This window comes from Dendropsophus ebraccatus, chromosome 10, assembly GCF_027789765.1.
Source record: "Dendropsophus ebraccatus isolate aDenEbr1 chromosome 10, aDenEbr1.pat, whole genome shotgun sequence".
Taxonomy (NCBI): domain Eukaryota; kingdom Metazoa; phylum Chordata; class Amphibia; order Anura; family Hylidae; genus Dendropsophus; species Dendropsophus ebraccatus.
In genome coordinates, this window is record NC_091463.1 from 88,205,677 (window position 1) to 88,228,097 (window position 22,421).

The 22,421-nt window shown below is 42.1% G+C and overlaps 2 protein-coding genes across 4 annotated transcripts in view; both read left to right on the forward strand.

Moving 5' to 3' along the window:
* The window catches only part of LOC138765726 (uncharacterized), a 42,943-nt gene extending 30,996 nt beyond the window's left edge, over positions 1 to 11,947 (forward strand). For 2 of the 3 annotated variants that reach the window (XM_069942746.1, XM_069942747.1), the window contains exons 2-6: positions 1,804 to 1,919; positions 6,287 to 6,385; positions 7,424 to 7,969; positions 9,245 to 9,318; positions 11,708 to 11,947. In XM_069942746.1, the coding sequence (XP_069798847.1) occupies positions 6,334 to 6,385; positions 7,424 to 7,969; positions 9,245 to 9,306 (660 nt within the window). In that variant the 5' untranslated portion in view covers positions 1,804 to 1,919; positions 6,287 to 6,333 and the 3' untranslated portion in view covers positions 9,307 to 9,318; positions 11,708 to 11,947. Of the gene's footprint in view, positions 1 to 1,803; positions 1,920 to 6,286; positions 6,386 to 6,619; positions 6,652 to 7,423; positions 7,970 to 9,244; positions 9,319 to 11,707 lie in introns of those variants that run through there. The other variant, XM_069942748.1, reaches the window with a different exon arrangement.
* A 1,927-nt stretch (positions 11,948 to 13,874) lies between these two features.
* Positions 13,875 to 21,991, forward strand: LOC138766515 (uncharacterized). Its single transcript, XM_069944106.1, has 6 exons — positions 13,875 to 13,884; positions 14,709 to 14,744; positions 15,001 to 15,060; positions 17,248 to 17,346; positions 17,638 to 18,102; positions 21,930 to 21,991. The coding sequence occupies exons 1-6, from the start codon at positions 13,875 to 13,877 to the stop codon at positions 21,989 to 21,991; spliced, it is 732 nt and encodes a 243-aa protein (XP_069800207.1).
* The last annotated feature ends 430 nt before the right edge of the window (positions 21,992 to 22,421 follow it).

Here is a 22,421-nt window from a genome sequence, read left to right on the forward strand (position 1 = left end):
TACCCTTTGTCGCACTGTGACACTGTCCGACCAATGCAGATAGTGCCATACTGTGAATAGGGATATATTTTATTGGCAAGTAGTAGTGGTAACCCAGTTTGTCAATTCTTTTATGCATTTCCAGGAGGACTAATAGAGGAACAGCAAAATAAAAGATGCTCCATTATTTTAATAGCAGGTCAGGAGATCTAACAGGTCCTTATTAAGGAGCCAAATGTTCCTGGAATAATAGCAGAGATAGTAAAGTGGAAGGTATAGGACATAAGAAGAAGCTATTAAGACAGTAACGGGTATTATTCTGCCATCTTTCCAGGTTGTGGTTCGCTGAGCACTCTCATTCTCCTGGCTCTGCTTCCAGTTTTACTTCTCAAGTGACCCACAAGGGACCAATGACACAGTAAGTAGTCCGTAACGTAGTAACCAGGCCCTACTTCTGTGTAAAAGCAACGTTACTGACAGGACTATTTTAGCTATGTTACTTAAAGGGTCATTAAGAAGGGTTCTCTGATCAGTGGGGGACTCCATGCACCCCCACAAATCAGCTGATAGATATGGCTGCGATACTTACTGGAGAGCCCTTCATTCTTTATCCAGCAAATCTCCATAATTTTATTGGCAGCTGTTTCAGCTATTACAACCCAGAGCTGTTTGGTCCAATAGAAGTTAATAAGTGAGCTGCAATACCAGGCACAGCCACTACCAAAAGTCTGGCACTGTGCATGGTAAAGGAATAGGAGGGCTCTACAGAGTGATGTGGGATTGTTGATGAGCTGGCTGTGGTGGTACCAATAATCTGCCACCCACTATTCTGTTATTGCCAAACTATCTTAAGGAAAAGCTACTAATTTCATAGAAAGAAAGTATAAAGGAAGGGGAGATGCACATTTATTATTATTATTATTATTATTATTATTATTATTATTATTATTAATTTATTTATATTGACACTGTGAGGTTTATCAGCAGGTTAGATTTGTCTAACCTGCTGATAATTCCCCTTTACGGAAACAGTACCTACACCAACAGGAATGAATGTCCGCCTGATGCTGTTGGTGGGCATGGAGTGAGTAGAAGGAGTATATTAAAGGGGTTGTCCGGCGATAAAAGATTATTCACAGAATAACACACATTACAAAGTTATACAACTTTGTAATGTATGTTATGTCTGTGAATGGCCCCCTTCCCCATGTTTCCCCCCACCCACGCTAGACCCGGAAGTGTGGTGCATTATACTCACCGCATCTCGTGTCGTCCACGGTCTCCGATCCTCAGCAGTGACGTCTTCTTCGGGAGACCGGCGGATCTTCCCGAGTGCCGGCCGCCCTCTGCAGCGTCATCCGAAGCTCAGCCGCGATTGGCTGAGCATAACTGTGCTCAGCCAATCGCGGCTGAGCAGCTGATGACGTGGCCGCGTCATCAGCCGCTCAGCCGCGATTGGCTGAGCACAGTTATGCTCAGCCAATCGCGGCTGAGCTTCGGATGACGCTGCAGAGGGCGGCCGGCACTTGGGAGGATCCGCCGGCCTCCCGAAGAAGACGTCACTGCTTAGGATCGGAGACCGTGGTCGGCACGTGACAGGTAATGTATAGCGCACCACACTTCCGGGTACACGGCCGGGGGTGGGGGGACACGGGGAAGGGGGCCATTCACAGACATAACATACATTACAAAGTTGTATAACTTTGTAATGTGTGTTATTCTGTGAATAATTTTTTATCGCCGGACAACCCCTTTAATCCCCAAGGGGCACTAGGTTTGGGTAGTAGCATACTAGATACTGAGAATGTATATTTCTCTTTCCAGGTTATCTCATTAATTCAAGCAAAATATACAGTGAATCGAGATTTAAAAGTATATACTGGCACTTGAAGAAGGTCAACAGCTACCTGACAGAACAGCTAAGGATTCTGGGATTTAGTGTAAGAATATATCAAGATGACATTTATGTAACTGCCTGCAAGTAGCGTATACACATTAGTATACTATTATAATATCCTCACTAAAGACAGATCTCTATTTGCTTAGCTATGGCATATACTGTGTTTACTGTGTTTATTCACTTCCTTTTCCAATTGTTCACATAATAAAATGTAAAATAAATAAAATAAACTGGAAAAAAATATAAAAAGTCCCATCTAAGCCAAAATGGAAGCATTAAAAATGACCAGAATCAGAGTGCAAGAAGATGAGTCCTTATACAGCCTGACATGGGACAGAAAAAGAAAAACTCACAGACTACAGATACTGTCGTGTGCAGAAAGCCTTCATAATGTATTTATTATTTTAACTTCACCTTACTAGTAATATACTTAGGTAGTGCTGTACGTTTTTTTTTTGGGTTTATGACTAGAGATGAGCGAACTTTCCAAAAGATCGGTTTAGGAGGTTCACCGAGCTTTAACGTAAAGTGTGACAGCCTGCTCAGGCAATCACTGGCCATGGGGGCTGTCCTGTCTTATTCAGTCAGTGATCAGCTGAGCAGGCTGGAGGCGGCTGGAGACACAGAGGAGGACATCGGGTAAGCGTGGACAGGTGAGCGTACCATTGTTTGGTTGTTTTAGATGTGCAGCCGCCATCTTTCCAAACTTGTTTTGAACTTTGCCAAAAGTTCCGGAGATGGTAACCCTAAAGTCCTTGGTTTCTGGAGGTTTAAATTTATCAGGTAAAGGTCATCTTTATAAGACCCATGTGACCCAAATTGGCAGGATATACCTGTGCTCACATGTCAGTACCTCCATGTGTTTCCCATTCTGTCTGCAGCAGTGGTGGTGAGTGTAATACCATATTCATACTTGTGTTGTTTGGGGGCAGCCTTCTCCGCCGGTGGTGCCGGCTGGGAATTGGTGGGGCATTTTGGGTTTGGTCCTGTGACATTCCATGGCCTTCCTTCCCTGCATGTGCACGCTTTGCGGAGTTGGCAGTCGCTGACCAACACAGTGTGGAGTTAGCGTAGGGACCCGTGTGAACCAGGAGACCTGCACATGGTACACGGGGCAGTATGGTTTGATCAAATTATATACCAACATCCTGGCGTTGGTTTTTAAAATTAGCTGAGCGGCATTAGTGTTAGCCATAGGTGTGATGTGCAGTAGCTCCCTTCTCTCCATGTCGCATTAAAGGTCATCTGGCCCGACGCTAGGTCAACACAGATCTGCTAAGGGGCCAATGTTCATCACTTTCCACTCAGCTGAGTAAAAAGTAAAGGTGGAAAAAGTTGGAGTTTAGGTGAAAAATAAAGTTGGTGCAGGACCTTCCGACTCAGCCAATCACAGCCCAAGACAGGACAAGGTGTCGGCCAGTGATTGGTAGTCTGCAGGTCCTGCACCTAGTGAGTCCTCTAGAAAGTATTAGGGAATGAAAAGGAACGGCAGCAGTTTTTTTAGTGAATGGCTGAGCAGGCTGTAACTGCTGAGATGGGTCAACTAGGAATTAGCGGACTTATCAGCGGAACCTAAAGACATAACAAAAGGCCCTGGGGGGAGTGTAGTACGTGAAAACACATGGATAATTAAATTTTTTTCAAAGAGAACCAATCACCTCCCTGAGGGAATGGGACTTGGCCTGAGTATCTTACAGCTGCCAGGCACAGCTATCTGACTCTGTGCCCTCCAGACTCTGATGGGAGGGCAATTTCAAAATATCACTCTTTAATTCTCTGGTGTCTGGTAACTAGGCGCGAGGGCGGAGCAAAAGGCCGGGTTTACACAACGTAAAACATCGGCCGTTCTGTGACCCGGCCAGCTCAAAGAACGGCCAGTGTCAGTGAAGATCATCATTTGTGCTTAATTCTCCATAGCCGACAATGGAGAGTGCGGCCAGAGCCAAGTGGGGCCGCAGTTACTGTAACCACCCGTTGATCTGCTCTGCAGTTGCTCACCTCTATGGCTGCTGTCCCGCTATCGACGCTCACCGCTATCCCCATGTCCCGCTGGGCTCGGTCTGTGACATCACCCAGTAGCTCTGTTGGGGTGATCTGGCGGGCAGTTAGCTTGTCTCGGGGGGGGGAGGGGTGTGATTGGGTGTGCAGTTGGGTGGAGGTTAGCCCAACTAAGGAAATGACTAGCCCAGTCTTTACCTTTCTCTTGAATAATTTTTGATTTTTGATTTTAGAGTGCGGTTCATGCGTTTAACCATCCCGGCAGCTGGCAGATTGTAGGGAACATAAAAACGCTGCTGGATTCCCGGCAGAGGTCCATTGTCACCTTAGGGAAGTGAGAAAGTGAGAAGTGGGAAAACACCTTTGTTGGCTATTGCTAAATCAGTGTTATTAGCTGCTGGCAAAGATTCAACCTATTTAGAAAAAGCATTGACTATCACCGATGCAAATCTGAAAGCTCATTTGGCGACGGGGAGAGGACCAATAAAGTTATCTAGAATTGATCGCCACGGACCCTCTGCAGCCGGTATGCATCATAGCTCAGGCTTTTCCTTTTCTTTGGGATGGTTCTGTAAGCATATTAGGCATTCCTCATGTATCTACCAACATAATACTCGTAAACGAGGATTTGTAGGAAGAGCCTGAGGACCTGGAGGGGCAAAAACTGAATGAATTTAATCAACGCTTTAATCATACATGTAGAAAGGTACAGTAACAATTTGTTTTAATTTTTTTTTTTTTTTTTTTGCAATAGTCCTACATCTACGGGCTGTAAGGGTCTATTTACACAGAAAGATTATCTGACAGATTATCTGCCAAAGATTTAAAGCCAAAGACAGAAATGGCTTTGAAGATAGGAAAAATCTCAGGCTTTCCCTTATGACCTGATCTCTGTTTACAGTCTGTTCCTGGCTTTGGCTTCAAATAAGCCAAATTATCTGTCAGATAATCTTTTTGTGTAAATGGACCCTAACGAATGAAGGATGAGTCCCCATCCCAGCACTGAGCATCGATTAGATCTTGAAAGGGAGACTAAAGGCCCAATTCCACGGAACTTTTTCGAACGATTATCGTGAATAAAATCGTTCAAACGACCGCTCGTTAACGATATTCGTTCTGTGGAATAGCTGTAAACGAGCGAACGACAACAGCGAAATCGTCGTTGAGTCGTTCACTATTTTTTTTCAACATGTCGAAAAAAAATCGTTTCAACAATAATTCGCTAATCTTTTCGTTGAATAAAAAAATCTTTCAGTCGTTCTTGAAATGTCTACCTACATTTCCCAACGTTTTAAACAACCATGTAATGATGTAACAACCGCAAAATAATCGTTACACTACAGATATCGTTCACGTTCCCACACGTATTATGTGTTATCGTTTGCTTAAAAAAATCGTTAAGTGCTCGTTAACGAGCGGTCGTTGGAGCGAGTCTATGAATGATAATCGTTCCGTGAAATAGGGCTATTCGTTTGCATTGGTTGGATCGATGTCTGTTACCCCTGAAGTTTTAATTTCTGGATATCTATCCTCTCTTGTCAAGGCTATGCTCCCACACAGTATTTTTGCTCAGTAAAACCAGGAGTGGATTGAAAACACAGAAAGGCTCTGTTCACACACTATTGAAAATTGAGTGGATGGCTGTCATTTAATGGCAAATAACGGCCATTATTTTAAAACAACGGCCGTTGATGTTGTGATATCATTGCTTTTATCCATTGTCTAACTGATATTTTTTCAGATAATTCCTCAGGAGAAGGCCTCTTCACCAGGAACCATCTCTCCTTATTAAATTATACTCTGTTTTAAATGTCAAACCCCCATAATATCTTAAAGGGGTGTTCTAATTTTTTTATTTATTTTTTTTGTTTCAAATTAACTGGTGTCAGAAAGTTACAAAGATTTATTATTTACTTCTGCAGGACATACAGCAGCTGATAAGTAATGGGAGACTTATGGTTTTTAAATAGCAATAATTTACAAATCTGTGTAACTTTCTGATATTAGTTGATTTGAAAGAAGAAAAGTGTTGCTGGAGTATCCCTTTAAATGGGTTGCTCAGGCAAAGTTATTTCTTTTATATGGCGTACAGGGAAGTGGAGAGTAATGTGGGATAAGTTATTTGTCTCCGACCCATGTCTGGAGTTTGGTGGGGGTCTCATCACTGAAATGCTGACGAAACTTTTGACATGTTTTTGAAAGATGTCAGAAGTCTAACAGCATCCAGTGTTCAATCGGTATCTCTATTGCATATCGAGAGCATGAAACACAGCAAAGTTTTATTACGCTTGATGTTGGTGGCAAATGTAGAGGCTGGGCTGAGCTGCAGCATGCATGGCTCCTCCCTCCCCCACCCCTTCCTGCATTGCATGATTAATGTAATAGACTCAGTTTGTGTCTTTTAAGTAGATCCTGCTCTGTTCTTCTGAGAAGTTCTGAACAAGACACCCAGCTCAATGATGGATATTGGAAAGAAAACCCTGATTTTCATTACTTTCTGTGCACTCGGTAAGAAAAGATTGAAAATAATGTTGAGGCCGCCAGCTCTTTAGGTCTCCATTCATGTTAGAAAAAAGTTACCTGAGCTTGATAATTTGCATGGAACTGGCTGGTTAATATGTATGGGGGCCTCCCGACTTCTCCGACAGATGATGTTGGGGAGAGAAGGATCGGTCATGTTGGATTTTAACTACCTGATCTTTTGTTCTCTAAGAATTAACCTAGGAAATTTCCCCGTCAGCCAAACACTCCTTTTTCTGACAGCTATGACATGTGTATGTGTATATCTATGAGTCCTGAGAACCATTACTTTTTTTTTTTTTTTTGGGGGGGGGGGGGGAGTTTTCATTCCATTTTTGATATCATGTTAAAGGAAACGTTTTACCTACCAATGATGGCAACATACCATGGCCACATACTGTTTTCACCTGTTCTCTACTTAATCACCAAAGCATGCAGTGTGTGCCAAGCAGGGCAGCACTGGCCATCTGGCATTTCGGGCAAATGGCATATAGGCCAGTGCTCTCTGTGGGCCAGTCCTGTCTTCCCCTGGCCCTGGCCCAATAACTCCCTCCCCCTACAGAAGGGTGAAGGAGTCGCTGGGCCAGGAAGAAGGCAGGATCGGCCCTCGGAGGGCCAGTGTTGGACTGTTCAGGGCTCCAGGGCTGTCCTAGCAATCCAAGACACCTGTCCCGGATTCTATGGCGATCAAGTGGGCCTGTGTGCTCTGAAATGCCAAAGCTGAGTTTTAGTCCCAGTCTGACCCTGGTGCCAAGCCCTACTAGAGAGAACTCACAGGTTTTCACTAGGGTCCACTCTCCTTGCCTACTTGCTGTCTATTGATTGACAGTTTTTTTCCTATCACTGAGCATAACTAAGTGGATAGAAAATCCTTGTATGTCAAAAAGACATGATGGATTTGAAACACCCATTGACTTTGCTAAAGAGCGTGGCCCTAATGTCAGGTGCACAACTTTAACTAAAAACAACACTATGGAGTTCTTGTTTCTCTCTGGACCTCATATTTTCTCGCTATTTCTTCTGCAGTTGGAGCCGGACAACTTCAGGAAATCAGGACTGGTCTAGAAGTTTTGGTTTCTGTTCCATCAACCCACATAGGAGATACGGAGATTGGGCCGGCAGTCCTCACCGCATCAGCCGGTCACCCATTCTTGTACTCAGTTGTAGCCCAGAAGAATCAGACCCAATGCATCAATTCCACCAATTCCCAGTGCTCCTCCATGATCAAAGCGCCGGCGGTTGATGTATCGGTGACTTCACAATCAAGTAACGAATCACTTTTTTCTTATTCTAAGTCCTTTAGTCGGTCACAACAGCTCCTCATACAGATTGAGCCTAAAGTCAGTGTAACACCCCAGAGTATGGATGGGGAAAGTGACGCAATCACAGTGACTATAGATGTTATGTATTACAGTATCAAAACAAGAATGGTCTCCTTAAGATCAAGTAGAAAACCTACAACATTTAGCCTTAAAGTTGAATTTATCACAAACACCAGCAAGATCGTAGACAATCATAACGGACAAGGGAACGGACAAGGAAATGGAGATGGAAGTGGACAAGCTACCCTGCGTGAGTTTACCTATTAAAGTATTACTTTTATTAAAGCGACTGTACCACTATGTATATCGCTTTGGGTCTTCTACACGAATTGATCGGCCCTGGCGATCCTACCGTATGTATAATGTTACAATGTTATAATGTACAAGTTACAAAAGTCGGAGTTCCCTTGTACTGAGGATCGGTCAGCTCTCCTGACATAGGTAGAAAGAACAGCAGTGGGGTGGTGCACGTGGTGGATAGATAACCAGCTCTCCTGACATGTCTGTATTATGGTGCGTTTACACAGAACGATTATCATTCGAATTTATGATCAAAATTAACAATCGCATTTGAGCGATAATCGGCTCGTGTAAACACAGCGAACGATCAAGTGACGAGCGAAAAATCATTGTGCTCTTTCAACATGTTCTCGTTGTTGGTCGTTCATTAAAAATTCGCAGATCGCTTCATGTAAACAGTCTTCCAAAGAATCACCCTATGTGTAAGATGGGCCTAAGCGATCTTAAAAACGATCTCAATAACGATTTTTCTAACAAATTTTCTAACGATTTTTCTAACGATTTATTCGTTTAGATGCTGACTGCTACCAAAAAAAAAATTGTTGCTTCAAAATCGTTAAACGATCGATTAGCCGAATTATCGCTTCGTGTAAACGCAGCATTAGACTCATTCATTCATGAAATAGCAGGTTTTTCTTATAACTATGGTATACTGCTCCTCTGTTCTTCCTGTTGGTAATATATGAATAAATTGACAACTGGGCGTTACTATTACTCTCGCTGATCGGGCATGTCCCTGCACACTGTGACGCAGTCCGACCAGTGCAGATAGTGCCATACTGTGAATAGGGACATCATTTATTGGTAATAGAAATAGTAACTCAGTTTGTCAATTCATTTATAGATTTCCAGGAGGACTAACGGAGGAATAACATAATGCAGAGGTATGGGGGAGAGTTATCAAACATGGTGTAAAGTGAGACTGGCTCAGTTGCCCCTAGCAACCAATCAGATTCCACCTTTCATTCCTCACAGACTTTTTGGAAAATGAAAGGTGGAATCTGATTGGTTGCTAGGGGCAACTGAGACAGTTTCACTTAACACCATGTTTGATAAATCTCCCCCTATGGTCCACAATTATTATTGCAGGTCAGGAGAGCTCACAGGTCCTTACTGAGGAGATCAATGTGGTGTTCCTGGAATAATGGAAGAGATAGCTGGGTATAAGGTGTAGGATTCCAGTGTGATATAGACAGTAACGGGTATGATTCTGCTTTCCTTCCAGGCTGTGCTCCGCTGAGCGCTCTTATTCTCCTGACTCTGCTTCCAGTTTTACTTCTTAAATGATCTGATAAAATAGTAAGTGTCTCATGTGTGAAGAAACATAAGCCCAAGGCCCTAATCACACTTCTGTGCACGGACTGTACACTGCAGACCAGACCTCTGAGCTCCCACCATCATCATGAAACAGTTTAAATCTCTGCGCTACTGTACTGACACAGCTGTGTCAGTACAGTAGCGCGAAGATTTAACTATTTCAGAGATCCCGGCATCATCATGAATGGATGTCTGGTCTGTAGTATAGAGTCCATGCATAGACTATATTGTATATTGACAACATGTTAATGCCTATTTTAGTTGTTTTACTTAAAAGAAAAATTCTCCATGATTAGAAAATTCATGGCCTATCATAAGAAGCCGATCCCACACACACTAATCAGCTGATTGATATGGCTGCAGCTGTTTCTGCTATCACAACCCAGAGCTGCTAATGGTGCGTTTACACAGAGAGATTTATCTGACAGATTTTTTAAGCCAAAGCGAGGAACAGACTATAAACGAAACAGGTCATAAAGGAAAGACTGAGATTCCCTGTCTTTTCAAGTCCATTCCTGACTTTGGCTTCCAAAATTGGTCAGATAAATCTGCCTGTGTAAACACACTATAAGTCCCATTCAAGTGAATTATGGTGCGTTTAAACAGACAGATTTATCTGACAGATCTTTAAAGCCAAAGCCAGGAACAGACTATAAACAGGGAACAGGCCATAAAGGAAAAACTGGGATCTATCCTCTGTTGAAATCCATTCCTGGCTTTGGCTTCCAAAATCTGTCAGATAAATCTTTGTGTAAACGCACCCTAATGCTACGTTTACACGGAACGATTATCGGGCGAATTTTCAAGATAACGATCGCATTGAGCGATAATTGTTCCATGTAAACGCAGCGAACGATCAAGCGATTAGCTAAAAATCGTTCATTTTGATCTTTGAACATGTTAATAAATCGTCGTTGATCTTTCGCAAAAAAAAAAAAAACTTCGCAGATCGTTCCGTGTAAACAGTCGTTCACTGATTTTACCTATGTGCGAAATAGGCTTACGCGATCGCAAAACTAATTTTCTGTACGATATATCGTTCCATCTAAACGCTGATCGTTATAAAATAAAATCGTTACTTCGAAATCGTTAATCGTACGATTGGGCGAATTATCGCTCCGTGTAAACGTAGCATAGGAGTGAGCTGCAATACCAGGCACAGCCACTGCCAAGGGTCTGGCACTGTGCATGGTAAAGAATGAGGAAGGCTCTACACAGTGATTCAGCATTGTTCATCTATTGATTGTGAGGGTACTGAGAAACTCCTACCCACCATTATGCTATTGTCTGAAGGTAAAGGGAAGGAGGGGAGAGGAAAGGATAGATAGATCTAGATGGATTCCCTAAAGTACACATTGCTACACCAAGCTAGATATTGCAATGATGTTAAAACAAATAGGGCCACATGTATCATCCGGCGAATGGATGATTTTCGGCGGAAAGTGCCGATTTGCGTCTTTTTTTAAGCAAAAATGGCGGATTTGCGAATAAAATATTCGCAAATCGGCACTTTCCGCCGAGTACGCCAGGGGGCGGAAAGGGGGCGGAAAAGGGGCGGAGAGTGGGCGGAACGGAGGGCGCGGACTCAGAGTCCGCGCCATTTATCATCCGTTCCGCCAAAATGTACGCCGAAAACCTACTCCAGTCCTCAGCTGGCGTAGGTTTTCGGCGGTGCGCAACGGCGCGCACGGGATTTATGTAGAGGCAGTCCGCCTCTACATAAATCTCCGTAGCGCCGGAGCTGCGGGGGCATTTTTACGTCCGGCGTAAAAAACGCCGGACTTAATAAATGCCTCCCATAGTCTGTACCTGAAGCAGACATGTCGTCCACAATATAGGAGGCTCAGTCTCTTGGACAGACAATGTACACATATGGCGGGAGCAGGGGGTCACTGTTCCTGAAGTGAGGTGGGATGCTGAGCTATCACCAGGCTGGGTTTATAGTGAGCTCCTACCAACTCTAGAATGTTCCTATTGAAAGTGTATGGGCCTGAAGGTGAATATACAAACAAATTAAACTCTGTTCACATATTCTCTATGAGGGGGGGGGGGGGCAAAGCCACTCCCACACAGCTGTGGTGGCGGCCTATCGCTCCCAGAACAAAAGAGTTTGTCAGTGAAAATCCATAACCCCCGACCCTTATCTCCACCAACTTCATCCGCTCCCCAAACATGCTGCCAGCAAAGGATTCCAGTGATTGTAGTATACAGGGTATGGCCACCTTATTAAATAGATTACCTGTTACTCACAGACAGAAAAACATATAACAGTATATAAAACATTATAATACAAAAAAAAGTTCAAAAACATGAAAATGAAGCATAGACCATCACTCCAACCAGTGGTGAGAAGGTATATTTCTCTTTCCAGGTTATCTCATCATTTCAAGCAAAATGGACCGTGACTCGAGACCTCAAAGTATCCACTGACGCTTGAAGAAAGTCAACAGCTAACAGTACCGCTAAGGATTCTGGGAATCAGGGAAAGAATACATCAAGAGGACATTTATATATTTGCTTGCAAGTAGCGTATATATACCAGTATACTGTTAGTATACCTTAGTAAAGACAGATCTCTTAGCTTTGCTATGGTGTCCAATATGTTTAGTCACTTCCTGGAAAAAAAATAATAAAAATTATATAAAAATCTAAACCAAAATGGAACCATTAAAGAGGAACTATCGGCAGGTTAGAAGAATCTGATTTACTATTAGTGTTGGGTGCTTTCCACACTTGCTTCCTCTTCCTGACACAACTCACACCGCTCAGCACAACTGATATAATATTCTGGTGCAATAATTTCGGGGCACTGGCACATTTGGTGAAATTTAATAAAATCCATAAATAGTTTAGGAGCTGTTACGTCTCTTTAATCAATGAAGGAGCTGTGCGGCGGCTGCTGCTATGGATGGCAGGACTGTGCCCGGCAGCGGCTACTTCCTCCCCCAAGGCTCCTGGCACACTTCCATAGCCCTAGCGGCAGCCGCCACCCAGCCCAGCCTGCACCTCTGTTATGACTTCACCATTTTTGCAAGAAATTGATGACTTTATGCAGCAGTAAATAGAGGGAAAGAAGCACTATGGGGGAGATATTTCAAACTGGTGTGAAGTAGACCTGGCTCAGTTGCCCCTAGCAACCAATCAGATTCCACTCTTCTTTCCTCACAGATTCTGTCAGGAATGTGCAGTAACCTGGTGTGAACTGGGCCTGTTTTTACTTTTATTTGCCACCCCCACTTGCTTCTCAGCTTCCTGGCAATGCGGGAGTTAAACTGATCACTGGGAGACTTGATTTATACAGCTGAGTAGGTCTTTAGACTGACTGGTTTCTCTGCCTATCTGAAACCTGGAAGATCAGAGCGTCAGTTCTATGGGGATCCGAACCGGGCTCTTGGTCAGCATAAAAGAAAGCTGAGGCAGTCTCCCAGCGCTGGCTATTAGGTTTCATACCCCGGTCCCAGCTCCCCCTGTCTATTCCTGTGATTCCTGTCTAACTCCCTCTGCTTGCTCGACTTTGTTACCTGACCTCTGGCTTGACTTTTTGACTATTCGATTGTAACCTGATTTTGTACTACGCTGCCCGTTTGGTTCTGACCTTGCTTGTTTGACTATCCGCTATTGTGTTTGTTTGTCTGTCTTGTTCTGTGTGCACGTATCTAGTACAGGGAACATGTTTGTGGTTGTCCACGGCCGCCTAGGGCCGTTTGAGGCAAGTAGGTAGGGACAGTTGGTAGGTTCAGCATCAGGGCTCACTGTCGTGCCTCCCCTGTCCTAACAGATTCTTTGGAAAATGAAAAGTTAAATCTGATCGGTTGCTAGGGGCAACTGAGCAAATTCTACTTTACACCAGTTGGATAAATCTCCCCCTATATCTGTATTTCCCATAATAAATGTGTGAGGATAAGTAAGACAAAGAACAGGTGCAGCCCTAACACTGGCACCTGCCCCGCTGTCCTTGCCTACTTGCCACAACAGTCCTAAACTATAGTGGACAACTGGTCAGCGATCCCTACTTTGTATAATGTGAATATAGAACAACAGACAAGACAAACACAACAGAATATAACAAAGTCAGAGGTCCAGGTCGATAACAAACGAGCAGCGGAGTACAATACATGATCCAAGGGGGTAGTCAAAGGATCAGAAACCAGAAGTCAGAATACCAGAAATACAATGCAGGATATAACCCTAGGTCAAGATACTCTAGTAGACTAGGCTCTATCGCAGGCAAGGAATGGGATACAGGGAAAGATAATTATGGAGCCTGGAGTCCCAGCCTCAGGCTTGATTGGTCTCTAGGTCTGCTCACACACTGACAACTGACTGGTGATGTCAGTCGTCAGTCAAAATCAATGAAACACATAAGACCTCTGCCGATCGGCCAAAGACGGTGAAGCTTCAGCAGTGGCTACATTAAAGAAAGGCACCACCGTGCCCCCAGCAACCAGGTCGACTGCTAGGAACCCCGTCGGCACACGCATAGCAACCAGCCAAGCTGATCACCCAGGAGCCGAGCGTGCGATCCAGCTTCTGACAAAATGTCTATTGGTAATTTGTATAACTTTTGTTGGGCATGTCACTGTCGTTTCTTCTTTTTTTTGCAGAAATCAATAGTCCAGGCGATTATAAGAAACTTTGTATTTGGGTTTATTAGGCAAATCTGCCATTATCTGCATTCAAAAAGACTTTCCCCAGTTTCCCTCTCCCCTCCTCTCTCATCCACTGCTCATTATCAGGAAATCTCGATTAGTTTACATCAGTCAGGCCCTGTTTAATCTATGGAGAGGGTAGGGGGGAGGAGGGAGATTAGTCACCAGCAGAGAGCAGAGAACAAAGGGTTACACAGTGGGAGCTGTTTGAAAGCCGGTATTCAGAGGTCAGTGCTGACTTCAGAGGAGATAGCCCAGTGATGTAGCTGTAAATTAACACTTTGTTGTCCTGTTTTAATGCCTCATCTCCCTCCACCCCTCCCCTCTCCATAAAGAACAATGAAGACAGAGGGGAGAGATTCAAACTGCTTTTTCATGATAAAAATGCATTTTGCAGCTAATAAACCCAATTACAAAGTTTCTTAAAATCGCCTGTACTATTGATTTCTGCAAAAAAAAAAAATGAAACGACAGTGACACTTTAAAAATAGCTTTCGGACGGACTTCTCCTTTAACTCTGCATGTACCAAATGCCTTTAAACTTACAATGCATTAAAACAATATTATTCACCGGGTATTACATGATTAATGCAAGACAGTAGGCGAACTTTCATCAAACCATAGGGAAGCCCCATGTACTGGGCCACCACATATGTACGTTGTGTAGGTGCAGGGTGGACGGTTTATATGGTATTTACATTTCACCTGTTTCTCCCTTTCCAGCTATGAGGAAGTGCTTGAAACGTGTAGACTATGTCAGTATGCTCTGGTAAAATAAAACATGAGCTGTGATTGGTTGCTGCGGGCGGTTTATACCAGTTTCTGTTTTACAGCTTGATAAAGCTATGCCATTGTGTATGGTAAAAATAGTGTAAATATATAAATTATATACAATATGAACTATAATTCTTAACATCACAAAAACTAATATTGAAAACTAGCGTCCATAGTGACTGTCATAGGAGCCACGCTGCCGGGAGACTAAGTAAGCAATCAACATATACATATTTGGCAGACAGTATAAAAGTTAACAAGGACAACGGGATCGCCAGAACAACAGATCACGGCCATCAAGGTAAGATAGAGTGTTACATGTTACTGATAGGCCTCATAACAAGCAGAAACAAGACCATGTACATCGATGACGACTGACTGCACTAACCTATACTACAAGTGGGGGAGATGAGCGAACTTACAGTAAGTTTGGGTTTGCAAAAAATTGAACGCTCCACTTTTGACTCCTGGTGACTGGAGAAGATCGGCTGAGTTCAGAGGCTCTGAAGAGGCAAGAACTTCTCTTTTCATGGCTTTACCCAGTTTAACCTCTTAAGGACATATGACGTACCGGTACGTCATATGTCCGCACTTGCACTTCAAAGCGGGGCCGCGCGGCGGCCCCGCTTTGAAGTGCCGCGATCCCGGGTGCCGCGAGTAGCCCGGGACCGCTGCTATTAGCGGGCACGGTCTGATCGCCGTGCCCGCTAATTAGCTAATCGGAGGCAGCTGTCAAAGTTGACAGCTGCCTCCGATTACCGGAGGCAACGTTTCCCTGGGGTCTAGTGGGGGAGATCGCTCCTCCGGGACCTTGTCCCGGAGGAGCGATCTCCGTTACTGATGCCGGCCGGGGACGCGTCCAAGATGGCGCCGTCCTCGGCTCGGCACTCGTTCGTTTTCGGCTGCAGCAGCCGAAAGCAAACGAGTGCCGATCTCATGGATCTCTGCAGCATATCTATGCTGCAGACATCTCAATGAGAGATCCAAGTGTATATACTACAAGTCCCCCAGGGGGGCTTCTAGTATATGTGTAAAAAAAAATAAAGTGTTGTTAATAGTAAAAAGCCCCCTCCCCTAATAAAAGTCTGAATCACCCCCCTTTTCCCAGGTTTTAAATAAAAGTAAACAAATAAATAAATAAATAAACATGTTTGGTATCGCCGAGTGCGTAATCGCCCGAACTATTAATTAATCACATTCCTGATCTCGTACGGTAAACGGCGTCAGCGCAAAAAAATCCCAAAGTGCAAAATTGCGCATTTTTGGTCGCATCAAATCCAGAAAAAATGTAATAAAAAGCGATCAAAAAGACGTATATGGGCAATCAAGGTACCGATAGAGAGATCACATCATGGCGCAAAAAATGACACCTCGCACAGCCCCATAGACCAAAGGATAAAAGCGCTATAAGACAGGGAATGGAGCGATTTTAAGGAACGTATATTGGTTAACAACGGTTTGAATTTTTTACAGGCCATCAGATACAATATAAGTTATACATGTTATATATCGTTTTAATCGTAACAACTTGAGGAACATGCATAACAAGTCAGTTTTACCCCAGGGCGAATGGCTTAAAAACACATTTCCCCCAAATAAAAGAAATGCGTTTTTTTTTTTCAATTTCACCACACTTTGAATTTTTTTCTGGTTTCGCAGTGTACTTTATGCAAAAATTCAGCCTGTAATTGCAAAGTACAATTAGTGACGCAAAAAATAAGGGGTCATGTGGGTTTCTAGGTGGAAAAATGCAAGTGCTATGGCCTTTTAAACACAAGGAGGAAAAACCGAAAACGTAAAAACGAAAATGGGCCACGTCCTTAAAGGGTTAAAGGGAAACTAACAGCTGGTTTGTACATATGAACTAGGGCTGCATCCATCTTCTCCAGCCGCTGGGAGTCAAATGCTGAGCCTCCAGGTTTTTGCAAATCCAATCATGCGGTAAGTTTGCTTATCTCTAATTAGGGGAAAGAATGTGGTAACTCAGGGGTGATGTTCATGCAGGCTAGCTGAGGGTCATAATCCCTTCATGGTACATATCGGTAATAATAATGATTAAGTCACGTGACTAATTGGTCCAGACAACCCAACAGTCCCCCTGTAGACTCAGAAATAATTTTTTCAATGAGATTTTGTCAAGTTTGCATAAGATGGAAAGTGTTTGACCCCAGGGTATATGTAGGCACCTGTGATGTGGTACGTGCAGTATGAACTAAGATTTAAAGGGGATTGCAGCATAACATACATTTTGATAAAAAAAAATCTTCTATACAATGAAGTTACAGAATTAAAATAGTTGCAATAATAATACCTTAAGCAGATGATGTTCAGGGACACTGAAAGAGGTGACCCATGTAAGGGGTACGGGTGGTGTAGAGCAGTCCTTATGTGTTGAATCCCTGAAGATTTCAAGCTTGACTTTAGGCTGAGTTCAGAGGCTCTGAAGAGGCAAAAATTTCTCTTTTTAGTACATCTTCCTTTTTTGTAGATCCTGATTTGTGGTACTGTGAGGTTCTGGACAAGACACCTGACTCAGTAATGGACTCTGGGAAGAAAACTCTGATTTTCATTACTTTCTGTGCATTTGGTAAGTGAAGATCGGAAAAATTATGAGAGTGCTGTGAGTCCATGTACCCTATTAGTTAACTATTTAAGCCTCCTCCTTCGCGTTAAAAAATAGTTGTCTGAGCCTAGTGGGACTAAATTTCTGGAGGATATTGGTGTGAGAAAAAAGTCGGCCATGTTGAATTTGAAGTGTCCTATTTTTTGTTCTTGTAGATTCTTTGAGAACTGTCTGGCAGCGGCTTACCCTTCCTCCCCTTATACATATGAATGTTCAGCTTGGCTGACCCTAAATTCTCTCGCTATTTTTCCCCAGTTGGAGACACAAGATCTCTGGATATCATTAATAACCTAGCGGCTGTGGTTTCTGTCCCTTCAAACCACATTGGAGACACAGTGATTGGATCGGCAGTCCTATCTATATCAGCCACTCACCCATTATTGTACACATTCGTAGCTCCGTACACCTCCACGAACAAAGCGCCAACGCTTGATGTGTCGGTGACTTCAGTTTCAAGTACTGGGACGACTTTTACGTATTTTAACTCCACTCAACAATCTGTACGGCTGGTAATAAATGTTGACTCTCAAGTCAGTGTGACGCCTCAGTTTGCAAATGGTGGAGGTGACAATATCACAGTGATTCTAGATATTCTGTACAACACAAGCACCACAAGTATGGGCTCATTCGGCACATCCAGACCAAACTCTACCGCATATGCCCTTAATGCTAAATTCACCACCACCAAGATCGATCAAAAGAACGGACAATCTGCCCTGTGTAAGTATACAACATTTTAAGTGTTACTTGCATTTTTTTTTTAAATGACGTGTTAGGGAGACGCATCCCTACAATCATCTGGTGGTCTAAGCATATCAGCAGTGGGATGGCCAACTATATGCTATTGATTCTAGGAATAAGCCATCAGTATTGTAACCCTCTATAGAGGTTGTCCAAACCTTGTCCAGGGATATCAAAATACGGTTGTTTTCTTCCAATAACATTACTGTCCAACAGTTATGGCGCCATTTCTGGTTTCATATATATATATATATTTTACATTTACTGGCGGTGAGGATATATTGAGAAAATTAGGAAAGACAGTAACACAAAGTATAACAAACAACTACTACTACCACCACTACTACTACTTCCACTACTAATACTACCAATATACTACTACTACTACCATTCCTACTACTACCATTACTACTACTACTACTACTACTACTCTACTACTACCACTATACTACTACTATTACTACTACCACCACTACTATTATTACTAATACTACTACTACAACTACTACTATTACTACTACCACCACTACTACTACTTCCACTACTAATACTACCACTATACTACTACTACCATTGCTATTACTATATTATTACTACTACTCTACTACTACTACCACTACTACTATTACTACTACTACTACTCTACTACTACTACCACTACTACTATTACTACTACTACTATACTACTACTACCACTACTATTATTACTACTACTACTACTGTACTACTACTATTACTACTACCACCACTACTACTACTTCCACTACTAATACTACCACTATACTACTACTTCTACCATTGCTACTACTATATTACTACTACTACTACTACTACTCTACTACTACTACCACTACTATTATTACTACTACTGTACTACTTCTATTACTACTACCACCACTACTACTACTTCCACTACTAATACTACCACTATACTACTACTACTACCATTGCTACTACTATATTACTACTACTACTACTCTACTACTACTACCACTACTATATTACTACTACTACTACCACTACTATTATTACTACTACTATTACTACTACCACCATTACTACTATTATTATTACTACTACTACCACTACTACTATTACTACTACTACTATACTACTACTACAACTACTACTATTACTACTACCACCACTACTACTATTATTACTACTACTACTACTGTACTACTACTATTACTACTACCACCACTACTACTACTTCCACTACTAATACTACCACTATACTACTACTTCTACCATTGCTACTACTATATTACTACTACTACTACTACTACTCTACTACTACTACCACTACTATATTACTACTACTACTACCACTACTATTATTACTACTACTGTACTACTTCTATTACTACTACCACCACTACTACTACTTCCACTACTAATACTACCACTATACTACTACTACTACCATTGCTACTACTATATTACTACTACTACTACTCTACTACTACTACCACTACTATATTACTACTACTACTACCACTACTATTATTACTACTACTATTACTACTACCACCATTACTACTATTATTATTACTACTACTACTACTACTACTACTACTATTACTACCACCACTACTATTACTACTACTATTATTACTACTACTATGCTACTATTACTACTCTTACTATAACTACTACTGTTACTACTATAATTACTACTACTAATATACTACTATTACTACTGCTATACTACTATTATTACTACTACTACCACCACCACTATACTACTACTACTACTACTATACTAATACTACTATTACTATAATACTACTACTACTACTATTATTATTATTATTATTACTGCTACTACTACTACTATTATTATTATTACTGATGCTGCTGCTACTACTACTATTACTATACTACTACTACTATTATTATTATTATTACTGCTGCTGCTGCTACTACTACTATTATTATTATTATTACTGCTGCTGCTGCTGCTGCTACTACTACTATTACTATACTACTACTACCACTACTACTATTACTATACTACTACTACTATTACTATTACTATACTACTACTACTACTACTATTACTATACTACTATTATTATTATTATTATTATTATTATTATTATTACTGATGCTACTACTACTATTACTATACTACTACCACTACTACTATTACTATACTACTACTACTATTATTATTATTATTACTGCTGCTGCTACTACTACTATTATTATTATTATTACTGCTGCTGCTGCTACTACTACTATTACTATACTACTACTACCACTACTACTATTACTATACTACTACTACTATTACTATTACTATACTACTACTACCACTACTACTATTACTATACTACTACTACTATTACTATTACTATACTACTACTACTATTACTATACTACTATTATTATTATTATTATTATTACTGCTGCTGCTTCTGCTGCTACTACTATTACTATTACTACACTACTTACCAAAGGGATGTGTAAAAATGTAAAGTATTTTTCCTTTTTTTCTGAAGAAATTCTAAGGGCCCTATTCCACCAACAGATCTGACGACAGATTATCTGCTAAAGATTTGAAGCCAAACCCAGGAGTGGATTTGAAAAGAGGAGAAATCCAGTCTTTCCTTTATGACCTGACCTCAGTTTATAGTCTGTTCCTGGGTTTGGCTTCAAATCTTTGGCAGATTATCTGTTGTCAGATCTGTTGGTGGAATAGGGCTTTAAGATAAATATAAAGTACTTGGCAAATATTTGGCTTCACCAGTTAGAATTACTTTGTGCTGTTTTTACCATTCTTAGAAATGACTGGTTGGCATTGGTAACAGACACACAGTTTAGTGACCATTCACATCAGCCGGTGACTTGCAGATCTGCTAGTTGCAATGTCCCGAGCCCAGACAGAACGATATATCGTATGGAAAAATCGTTATTGCGATCGTTTAACGATCGCTTAAGCGTATCTCACACATAGGTTAAATTGGTGAAAGACTGTTTACATGAAGCGATCTGCGAATTTTTAGCAAACAACCAAAGACGATTTAAGAACATGTTGAAAGATCAAAATGAACGATTTCTCGCTCGTCGCTTGATCGTTCGCCGTGTTTACACGGAACAATTATCTCTCAAATGCGATCGTTATCGTGCAAATTCGAACGATAATTAGCATAAGACGGGACACCTGTGTGACTGACATTTCAGCTGGTGAAGCCAGGTCCGTGATGTACCTGGTTTCCAGCTGAAACTGACAGCCGGCTGCTGCGAACCAGACTGGGAACGGCGCATCAGCGGCACGAGGATGGGCGAGTTCGTGTCTTTATTATTTTCCTACCCCCACCAGCCTGCCTGCAGTTATTGTCCTTCCATGGGACTTCTCCTTTAGGGTGCGTTCACACATACAGGATCCACAGCAGATTTGATGGCCCAGATTAGAATGCTTTGGGTCTGCAAATTCAAATCTGTGCCATCAAATCTTCTGCTGATCCTGTACGTGTGAACGCACCCTTAAAGCGAATGTACCATCAGTACATTCGCTTTAAGATTTAAACATGAATAGAACATCGCCGGCGTGGAGAAGCTGGTGTCGCCCCAGTGGGAGGAAACCCCTCCCCCATCTGTGCCATGGCTTCATTAAAACCAATGGAGCCACAGGCCGCGGTTCAGCATAGTACAGGGCTTAGAAGCCATGCCCCATAATTTGTATAGATGTTCCGGCCATAGTTAAGAGGCTAAGTTTGGTATTGTAGGAATAATGGCAGAAAATACTGAGCAGCAGCTACTGGAATCAGGAGACAGTAATTATTCTGCTTTCCTTCCAGGTTGTGGTCCGCTGAGCGCTCTCATTCTCCTGGCTCTGATTCCAGGTTTGCTTCTCAAGTGACCGATGACACAGTAAGTAAATGCATAATAGTTTTTAAATAAACTGGTGTCAGAGAGTTATACAGATTTGTAAATTACTGTACTTATATTTAAACAATTAAAGCCTTCCAGCACTTATCAGCTGCTGCCTGTCCTGCAGGAAGTGATGTATTATTTCCAGTGTGACATATATATATATCCTAAGATAATAAGAAGGAAATACTAAAAGAGCAGACTAGATGTGTGGTGTAGCCTTATGGACGACCAGTCACTTGCCAGATGGTGTTGTTTGATGCCACTACTTTGGTGGTTGGTCCGGAAATAGCTCAGCCAGATGGTAAATTGTTGTGATGCCAGTGCCAGGAGGGCACACAGGTATGGAGGCACACCTGCTTTTAGTTTAACCCCTTAAGGACAGAGCCTGAAATGGCCTTAATGACAGAGACAAATTT